A 10,955-nucleotide genomic window follows, 5' to 3' on the forward strand; every position below is an offset into this window, starting at 1 on the left:
TCGTCGTTGTGAGAAAAAAAATATTTATCGATGATGTGAAGAAATTGAGGAATTACTTTTTTTCTTTTTTTAACGATACTAAATTTCAATATGTCGATCGATCTATCATCGTCATCATCGTCGATAAACGTAATATTTTATATTTTATTCGTAGATACAAATTGTCGTGTGTATTTAACTACGTAAATATATTATTTTTCTTTTCTTTTTTATTTGTCATTAATTTTTTTTTCTTTCTCTTTTTTTTTTTTTTTTTTTTTTTTTTTTTTTTTAATTTACTTATTTGTTCGTTCGTTCGTTTATTTATTTCCTACGCTTTTGATTGGCCCTCTGATAATATTCGGACGAGCACGTGATCGTCAGTGTCGACTCTTCTGCTCGCCAGACAGCAGCAGCAGCAGCAGCAACAGCTGACAAGAATCGTCATAAGCTACGTTAACGGTCTTTGCGATCTTTTTAAAAATAAAGATCGGAGCTTCCGCATGGAAACGATTTTGACTTAGCGAGCGTCGAATGGATCGTCTTTCTCCTCATCATTTTTATTTCTTTCCTTTTCTTTCCTTTTCTTTCTTTCTTCCTTTCTTTTTCTTCTTTTTTCCTTCTCGGTTTCTCGTTATCACGTAACCTTTCCAATCGTACGGAAACGTTGGTGCTGTTTTGTTTGGATTTTTTTGCCCTCTTCTTTCTTTCTTTTCTCTCTTTTCTCTCTTTTTTCTTTTTTTTTTTTTTGAAACACGTTTCTTCTATCGTTTTCCTGTTTTTAATTCTTTTTTTCTTTTTCTTCTTTTATGTTCTTTTTTTTTTTTTTAGGTTATGTAGACTTAGCACGTACATTAGAAATACGATTATACGTTGGATCGCACATATGTATATATATATATGTATATAGAAGATATATTGATCGTTTCAATCGATCCAATCGATCCATATCGAGCTAATTTCTAAATTAAAAGAATAAATATTTGAAATACATTTTTACGTATGTATTTACGTGTAACGCGTTTTACTACTACGTATTACATATTAGTATCAATAGTGATAATAGATTTTGTATCAGATATATATATGGATGAAGTATTTAAATAAGTAAAATAATTAATGTTTTTAAAACTTTTCAAAAGAACTGACAAGCTGGAGGAGTAAAGAGAGGGAGGGGGGGGGGAGGAAGAAAAACAAAAGAATCACTTTGAAAGTTTTCAAGTATCAAATATTAGAAATATATCGTAACGTTATTATCTTTAATTAAACCTTTGTCAATTTTCAAATTAAATTTCAAAAAATAATTTCTCTCCTCTTAAGTAAAATTATTCTTTAAGAAATTATTTTTTTTTTTCTTTTTTCTTTTTTTTTTTTTTTTTTTTTTTTACGTACGAAATAGAACGTACGTATCTTTTCTTCGTGGCGAAGGAAAGAAAAGAGAAAAGAAAAGAAAAAAAAAAAAAAAAAAAAAAAAAAAGAGAAAAATAAAAACAAATAAAGAAAAGAAAATAAATAAGGACGTATATACGGATACGAATAAAAAGAATATTTATCGTCAATGTATGAAAATAAATTTTCGTTTCGAGAAATAACCTCATTTTACGTACTACGTAAATATATTTATTTAGAAATGTATTTTACGTATTAAGTGTTTAACCTTTAACGAACAAGAGAGAGAGAGAGAGAGAGAGAGAGAGAGAAAAAGAGAAAAGTAACAACAAAAAGAAAAAAAGGAGAAAAGAAAAAATAACAATCTATTTCCTCGTACAAACAATAATACATGATTGTTCGATGTAAACATAATGTTCGAGATAACATAACATCAATCATAATCGTTTTTCATATTGAAACGTTATAATGTTATTAACCGATTTACATTAGTAGTGACACTTTAAGTAATATTTTATCACATATAACCTGTAAATTTTATCATTATTTTGCATAAATTTTTTTTTCTCTATACATATATATATATATGTGTGTCTTTGTGTATGTATGTGTGTGTATACATATGTATGTACATATATAAAACTCATTTTTATAAAAAAAAGATATATATATATATATATATATATATATATATATATATATACATCTATTACCATACGAATAATATTTTCCGTTTCCAAACGGTTTGTGCCGTTGTTGCATCGAAAAATGACTAATTGAATTTTGGCGCTACTGATTTTAAGTAAATTGCTTTTCAACGAGTAACATTTTTTTTCTCTTTCTTTCTTTTTTCTTCCATTTTTTTTCCCTTTTTTTCTTTTTTCTTTTCCTTCTATTCTCTAATTACCTCCTCGCAAATTGCTTCCTCGTGTTCGTCGAACAAATTAAAATATTTATTATTATATATACACCAACATATACACACATACATATACATATATATATATATATATATATTATAACAATATTTTATCAAGTTATTTTATTAATTTAAAAGGAACATTGACAATGGATTTTTATTAAATAATATTCAGAGAGAATGAGTGGAGAAAAATTGTAAAATATCTATAGGATGAAATTAAATAAATATTATTGGACGTGGTACCTGAAAATTCGAGCGCCATCCCTGGCAGTAGATTCAAAAACAGTGAAACCATAAGTCGCGGCGTTTGCCTTTTCCATTAGTATGTAGTGATTTCGCGTAAGAAAGAAGTATAATTATCTTTATAGTTATCAATCGTAAATAAAAATAACGTGTTATTTCGCGAACATTCGATTGTCGGATTGTTAATTTTTCTTTTTTCCTTCTCATTTCGACGAATAACAATGTTTGGTTATCGTGATCCCAATAAAGATGCGCCAAATTATAATTTTCCAAGGATCAAGCTGAAAAATATAACATGCGTCCATTGCAAATGTCTATTTATCGTACGAGGTAAATATATTTTATTATTAATTTCTATTTACTTTTGTTTCCTTTTCTTTTAATCAAATTGATCACCTTTATAAGCTTAATATTTTTTTTTTTTTTTTTGTTTGAAAAAGAAACATTAAGAATTAAGCTTCTTCCTCTTCTACTTCTACTTCTTGTTTCTTTTTCTTCTTTCTTCTTTCTTCTTTTTTCTTTCTTCTTTTTTTCTTTTTTTTTCAAATCCATAATATATTGCATTGGTACAATACAAAATGTCAAATATTGAAAAGAATGAAATTTATTATGATTGAATTTCTTTATATCTATCAAAGGTTAAAATATATTTTTAATATAGCAATATAATTACAATAGATAAAGTTACAATGGATTATTTGTTAAATTTGAACAAATATTTTTCTTAAATGATATTATCTTTATTTCTTTTTGTTTCTTTCATTTCTTTAATTTCAGAAGTTTTAACATTGCGTGGAAAACAAATTCCATTGTTAATGGAATGTGGACATTCTATTTGCTATGGGTGTGCAAAATTATATCCTGATATATCTTGCTCATTGTGCTGTGAGCTTGTGGAAATTAATGAGAAAAAAAGTGAAATGTATCCCTTAAATATTTATACATTGGGTTTGTTATTTGTTGCAAGTCATCAACCATACTTATTAGAAGAACCAGATATTTCTTTTACTCAAACAGTTGTTCCAAAAGCACGGCTATTTCAAATCGCAGGTTTCTAATTGATACTATTGCATATATATATTTATAAACTCTTTATATAGTTTTTCAATATTATAGTGAATTTTATTCTTGAAAAAGGTCACTGTCATGAATGTGAAATAGAAGCTACCTTACGATGTCCACAATGTAATGCTCTTTATTGTCAAACATGTTATTCAAAGGTAGGTTTATAAATGACTTATATATTTTTTCTTTATTTCATTAAGTATTATTAGATATATCATTTCATTGTTTCACAGATACATGGAAAGGCATTACAAAATCATTCCAAAATTTTAATTAATGAAATAAAAGATATGCCTTTGACAATATTCAGTGTTTGCTCTAATACTTGCAATGAATATGCTGGTTATTTTTGTAATGATTGTAAAATATCTAGTTGTTCACATTGTATGTTACGTTATCATTCAAAGCATAATCATATCTCATTGTTAGAAAAGGTTAGCACCTGTCTTGTTTTACTTTTTATTTTTCTATATCTTAAAAGACAATATTTCAAGATATCTAATAAATTTTAATTTTTCTTTTTAGAATCAAGAATTAATGGACAATTTTAACAAAGCTTACAATGATGTCGCAGAGAGTCTACACCGTGTTCTTCAAACATTAAAGGTAAGCATTTTTATTTGATATTTTGTTATAATAAAAAAAGGATGACATTGTGATAGGTAATTGTGAAACTTTGTGGATTCTAGAAAAACAAAAAAAAAAAAAAGAAAAAAAAAAAGAGTAATAAATAGATTTATTATGCGTTTATAACTTTACATGGTGTTTATACATTTTTCATTTGTTTATGATGCATCGCAGTAACATTTATCAAATGTTCTTCTTACATGGATGAAATTTATATCAACATTTAACATTAACATTACTCACATATATATACATACATACATACATACATACACATATATATATATATATATAAATGTGTGTATGTATATATATATATATTATAAGTAAAGTTTATGTTTATATAAAGGACTATTATAGAAAGTCTTTTATTATAAACATTTAGGTACAATAATATTCAATTAACTGAGCACATTCTGTTATAAATAATTACATAGTAAGCATGTATGACTAGAGAGGGAGAAAATACTTATGAATATCATCAGCCATTTTATACCCGCTCACATTTCTATAAAGGAAAAAAAAAAAAAAAAAAAAAAAAAAAAAATTCTGCTACTATGATCGGTATAAACAGAAAATTAATTTTTATTAATTTGAATAATGATAATAAAAATAAAAAAAAAAAATAATAAAAAAAGAAAAAAAAAAAAAAGAAAAGAAAAAATAAAAAATGAGGCAAAATTTTTATGACATATACATACATACATACATACATACGTTACATTATTTTTTTTGACCTTCTAATGTTATATTTTAAAATTATCATTGTTTTCACCTAAGTACAGATATTATTTGTTACTATAAATAATCTTATTTTACTACACGAAATATAATTTGAGAATCACGATTTTTCTTTTCCCTTTTTTTTTTTTCTTTTTTCTTTTTTTTTTTTGTTCCTCCTTTTTGCAAACAAATTGCAATGGCAACGAGATACGTATGATATACGTTAAATGGGATCATAATAATTGTTATTTAATTTTCTATTTGTAATTAAAAATTATTATTCACGAGTTTTGTTATTGTTATCGTCGATCGTTTGTATCTTGCCCTTGGCTTTGTCCTTTCGTTCCTGTTGTTTCTTTAATTTTTTCTCCTTTAGCTTAGCTTCCATTTCCTTGAATTTGATCTCTAAATATCGATCGACCTCTGGACCGGTGAAGTCTTCCGGGAATTTTGGCATTATCGGAAGTATATATTTGTATAGACGTTCGTTTAAAACGTACAATTGTGTCGTAGATTCGCATTTGACATTGAACCACCAATCGCATGTTAATGCAACCTGACTAAAGATAGTACCGTTTGGACATAAGAATGATGATTTGCCTCCATTAAGATCGCAGTAATGCCATACCTTGGAACAAAAAAAAGGGAATAAAATAAAATAAAATAAAATAAAATAAAATAATAATAATGATAATAATGATGATAAAGAAAAAAAGATATAAGGACAATTAGAAAAATTATCATCAAGTAAATTTGTATTCAAGCCAAGAAGGAAATTAGAGAATCGATTTAATGGTATTAATTTTCTTTTTTTCTTACCTGACAACCGGTCGATGGATCACCGAAAAATCCTTTGTAACGTTGCTTCTTACAACTAAATTCGGTATCCGGTATAACAGCGTATGCGGGATAATCGACGTTCGGTTTGCCACGTGTTACACCGTACTTCAATGACGGATGATGATTTACCGTTGAAGGACGCATTGTAGAAATTTCATTTTGTTCGACGACATTTTTTTCAGGTGTAGCCAACAACGTCTTCGTCGTTGTCTCAGTAATTATTTGTGGTATTTTAAAACGATCCGGATCTATAATATCGTCACTGAGATCCTCCGTGATTTCATAAGAATGTTGAGTAGATATTTCCAATGGATTTTTGTTCTTATTGTTATTGTTCTTGTTGTTATTGTTTTTATTGTTTTGCTGAGTAATATCTTGAGGCACATAAGGGTTATCAAAATATACAACTTTTTTACCATTGTTTTCGTCCGTAAGCGTATAACTCGGTTGCACAGGTATTTTAGGTGTAACCAATCTAAATTCATTGTCCTTATAGGAAGGAGTTGATTTAAAATCGTCAATCGTATAAACAACAGGTTTAACAATAACTTTAGCTTTGACTTCATTAACGTAAGAAGATGTCGATTTTAAACGATCCGGATCATCCGTTATTAACAAAGACGTTGGCACAGTTGGAAATCTAGATTCCGTAATAACTTTTGGTCTTGTATTTGGACGTAATTTTGGATAATAATTAGAATAAGGTCTTCTTTGAATCGGTCTATCAATTACGGATGGTAAATCGGATAACGATGATGATTGAGGTAATTGTGGGAATTCCTCTTTTTTCGCGTTATGAAGAATATTTAATATCTCAATGAGAGTTTTTATACTATTATCCAAATTATTTTTATCCAGTGTCTCGGGTAGACGTTCGGTTAATTGAAAACTCTCTATTATTGGATTTATATTAATAAAATTTAAATTCCTTTGCGGAATAACATTGACTGGTTGTCTTCCATTAGGAATAGGATTAGAAGTAGGAGTAGGAGTAGGAGGAGGAGGAGGAGGAGGAGGAGGAGGAGGAGGAGGAAGTAGTGGAGATAGAAGAGGAGAAGATGGAGGAGGTGGTGGAGGAGGAGAAGGAGGAGGAATAGTATCGAGAATGTTAATCGTTTGTTGCGTACCTTTAGAAATTATCGACTGGGGAATATAACGAAGGGATTCTATGTCTTCACTTGGATAATTAATATCAACTATGGTCTTTCCTTTTGACGTTGTACCACTTATGTGATCATAGACGTAATCTTGAGGGAAATTCGTTTGTATAGGTTTCAATCCTTGATTCCTATTAACATATTCCCTTATATTCCCTGTTGAAATATAGGGTCGAATAGGTCTACCATATCGAGGATCATTATCATCATTATCATCATCATTATTATTATTATCCTTTTGTATATTATCCACATTAGGATTTGTTATTTCTTCGTGCAATTGTTTTTCTTCTTGATTGTACAAATTATACGGGGTGGTTGAATAATAATCAACGTGATTTGCTTTGGAATTGTATCTTATTGGTATGAAATAATCCGTATCACCGTTGTTATCGTTTGGATCATATTGAACAGAAGGAACAAATTTTCTCAATTGATTTTGAACGTTATTAGTTCTATAATTGTTCAAAACATTTCTCGTACCTTCGACGTTTATTCGAGAGAACGTTGGTCGATATTGTTGCGATCTTCTCAATAACGTAATTTCGTCGTTCGATGGTACCTTGACAAAATTCTTTCCATTTATTGTCGACGATACGACGTTTAAATTATTATTAGCAGCGTAAAATGCCATATAAGGTATAAGCCTTCTATATCTTTCTTTAAATTCAGCGAACGTAATATCACTTTCCCCATCATCTTCATCTCTCCCAGCATCCTGGTTCATCAAGCTGGATTCTGTTACGTTAGTTTCTTTTGCACTGCGAGCTTTCATCGATAATTCTGAAAACGAAGATGACGAGAATTATTTTTCCTTTTCTGTTCCCTTTATCCAACCCCCCACTCCTCTTTTTGTGATTATTAATATCGGTAATATCAAATAAAATAGAAAAAAAGGAAGTGAATGATATTATAATATAACGTGAACTTATGACGTTCATATAGTTCATATATTTTACTTTATTTTATCATTTTATTTCATTATGAGAAAGAAAATATATACGATAGAAAATCGTCGAAATTTCTACGTGGGGGAAAAAAAGCGAGTGCTTCGTTCGGAAATCTTTTTTTTTTTTCAATCTGGAAAAGATTTTCAACCGCGAGATGAGATGTTCTACGAGAGGTTGTTAGATCGGTGGGAGGGAGGAGGGAGGGAGGCAGACACCCTGCACTCGGTTTAACTTCGAAGCAGAGCTTCCTACAAACATTGTTTACTCCCACGAGAGAGAAAGAGAGAAGAGATATCGGGTTTATGAGCTTGAGAACACCAATAAGTTTAACCACCATTGCTATTCGATATATATATATATATATATATATATATATATATTTCATTTGATATAAAAACGTAGATATATATTTCTATCGATAATCGTTAAAAATCTAACGTAATAAATGAAATAATTCATCCCGATCAAATTTATTTTTACATATACTACGATGACACAGTTGTTCGAAAAGATTATTAAAATTTTTTTACAAATTACATTATTACATTATTCGTATTTCGTATAAATTCTCTTTCTATTGTCTTTAATTATTATCTTTTTTTTTATTTTTTATTTTTCTTTTTTTTTTTTTTTTTTGTGTCTAATTCGAATTAATCTTAGGATTTCTGTTATCGTGCGAAAAATAAAGGTGAGATGATAACGCTCTTTTGCACTTCGTCGAGTGCAGAAATTAAATTAAAAGGAAAAATATTTGTTACGATTCCATCTCATCGTACCTACACACATGCATTTACCTTTCGCTATCACCTCGTAGCTTATCCCCCTCCTTCCCCCGTTCCTATACGTCCCTTATATTTCATCCCTCCCTTCCCCTTTCATTGGATTTCGATACATATAACTCAGGATTCGCTCGAAAGTCATACAAGCATATTCGAGAGGCAGTGAATTCTTTCGCGAGAAGATATATTCGTGTCAACGTTTCCGGATTACTAAAAGCATACCGATTTTTTCCCTTCACCCTTTCTATGTATATGTATACATAGTTTTGTGCGTGCGCGTGTGTGTATGTGTGTGTATATATATATATACACACCTTATATACCTTTATATATCTTTATATAATTTATATAACTTTTTCCCTTTTCGTCCATCAAATGTTAAACGCACACATATTTTCGTCTCCTTCTTAGTCGAATTTTATTCATTTTACGCACTGAATAACATTTTTTTTTTTTTTTTTTTTTTTAACGCACACTTAGAATATTATACTTTCAATTTCTTACAATCTAATACTAAACCAACATAATCTTAATCTTTTGATTTTATCATACGATTATATATATTTCTATTATTCCTTCTATATAATTCGTAATTCGTCGTTTCCTACACGATATTATTTTATAGATTTTATAAATACGTCTATGCGAATATTCGTATATCCTTTTAACAAAGCAACGATGTAGTATTTTTTCTTTTTTTTTTTTTCTCTTTTTAACACATCGATTCCGAAAAATTTTCTCCCTTCCCCCTTTTTTTTTCTTTTTTTTTTTGTTTTTCTTTCTTTTCAATACTTCATTCCCGAAATGTAGCTTAGGTTTATTATATTCTGTACAAAAGCAACCTATTATTCACGAATTGCGTGAGTTTTGTAAGTAATTAGAGAAGCAATGAGGAGGAGGGTTAGTTCGATACATCACAATCCTTGTATTGTTGTGTCTATTGGTGATGGATCGTTCGTTCTATGCACCGAAGGAGGAAATTTGTGGAAAGTGTGATGATCCAGGAGAAAATGTACATACATTTGTACATACATTGTATGTACTATACTTCTATGTATATATATCGTCGGTCTCTCTTTCACACACACACACAAACTCTCTTTCCCTGTTTCTTTTGCATCTTTTTTTAATTCGCTGATTCTGAACGAGTAGTTGCGAATGAATGGCTGTCAGGCATAGGATAGTACTCGAATATAACACTCTCCTTCCTAAATTGGCCATGAATTTTTATAAACCGATTATTTAGTGTCGATCTAACAAACTGCACAATTCTGTATCCCTATATATCTAACTCTGTACATATATATATATATATATATATATATACATATTTTTTCCCCCTCTCTTTCTCCATCTCTCTTTTCCTTTATATATTTTCTTTTTTTTTTTTTTTTTTTTTTATTTTGATATACCCTTTCGCCGCGAGAGAACAAGAGGGTAGAATGCTATGCCCTATCCATTGAAGCACATCAAAGGGACGAACAATCGAAAGACAGGAAAAGACAAAAGGAGAGAATGAGGGTAGAGAGGAAAGGGTGTGGGAGGTTTGAGAGAGAGAGAGAGAGAGAGAGAATGAATGAGTGAGTGAGTGAGATAGGTAGATAGGTAGGTAGGTAGGTAGAGTGTTTCAACACCTCTTGTACTCTTTTTATCATTCGGTTACATAGAGATAAAGAATAGAACGAGTAGAACCACGAAATCCAATTCGATTCTGGATGAAATGAGTCTGGAAATTCGGTGAGCGCCGTTTTCCTTTATTAATCCTGTCAGTACCGAACGTGATTGAAAAATCCGCAAAAGAGCGCGTGCGGTGAAGCAAGTCCCTCTTCATTTTCACCTTTACTTTGGTTAAAGAGAGAAAGCTGGATAGGTGGTAGTTAGGTAGATATAAAGTTAGAGGTGTAGTCGGGGAGAAAGGAGCGTTTGTTCTGAAAGTTTACAAAGCGCGAATAACTCCGCCTCCATCCTTTCCTCTTTTTTTCTTTTTTCTTTCTCATTCTCTCTCTCTCTCTCTCTCTCTCTCTCTCTCTTTCCCTTTCCTTTACTCTCTCTATGGTTCTCTGGTTCTCTTAATGTATTTATTTGCATAAGGATACACGTATCGTCCTTTGGGCTTAACTAGACGAGTACCATATTTTTTTTTTGTTTTTTTTTTTTTTTTTTTTTTTTTTTTTATATTTTTTTCTCTTTTTCTTGTATCGTATATCCTCTCATCTCATGCCACCCGTTCAATCCCACTACTACGCCGACCCTATCCCACCCCCATCCCAATCCACTTATT

The 10,955-nt window shown here is 29.8% G+C and overlaps 2 protein-coding genes across 7 annotated transcripts in view; one reads left to right on the forward strand and one right to left on the reverse strand.

Annotated features, from left to right (window-relative positions):
* Positions 1-241: 241 nt before the first annotated feature.
* Positions 242-10,955, reverse strand: part of LOC124955576 (putative uncharacterized protein DDB_G0292292) — a 66,512-nt gene continuing 55,798 nt past the window's right edge. The window contains exons 3-5 of one of the 3 annotated variants that reach the window (XM_047510185.1): positions 5,768-7,728; positions 5,273-5,576; positions 242-609 (exon numbers count right to left, since the gene is read on the reverse strand). In XM_047510185.1, coding sequence (XP_047366141.1) covers positions 500-609; positions 5,273-5,576; positions 5,768-7,728 — 2,375 coding nt within the window. In that variant the 3' untranslated portion in view covers positions 242-499. Of the gene's footprint in view, positions 610-4,899; positions 5,577-5,767; positions 7,729-8,988; positions 9,046-10,955 lie in introns of those variants that run through there. The other 2 variants (XM_047510183.1, XM_047510184.1) reach the window with 2 other exon arrangements.
* LOC124955575 (RING finger protein 17) overlaps positions 2,457-10,955 on the forward strand; it is a 187,258-nt gene continuing 178,759 nt past the window's right edge. The window contains exons 1-5 of one of the 4 annotated variants that reach the window (XM_047510175.1): positions 2,457-2,863; positions 3,311-3,583; positions 3,671-3,753; positions 3,832-4,032; positions 4,124-4,204. In XM_047510175.1, coding sequence (XP_047366131.1) covers positions 2,755-2,863; positions 3,311-3,583; positions 3,671-3,753; positions 3,832-4,032; positions 4,124-4,204 — 747 coding nt within the window. In that variant the 5' untranslated portion in view covers positions 2,457-2,754. The remainder of the gene's footprint in view (positions 2,864-3,310; positions 3,584-3,670; positions 3,754-3,831; positions 4,033-4,123; positions 4,205-10,955) is intronic. The other 3 variants (XM_047510176.1, XM_047510178.1, XM_047510179.1) reach the window with 3 other exon arrangements.

Source organism: Vespa velutina, chromosome 18 (genome assembly GCF_912470025.1).
Source record: "Vespa velutina chromosome 18, iVesVel2.1, whole genome shotgun sequence".
Lineage (NCBI taxonomy): Eukaryota > Metazoa > Arthropoda > Insecta > Hymenoptera > Vespidae > Vespa > Vespa velutina.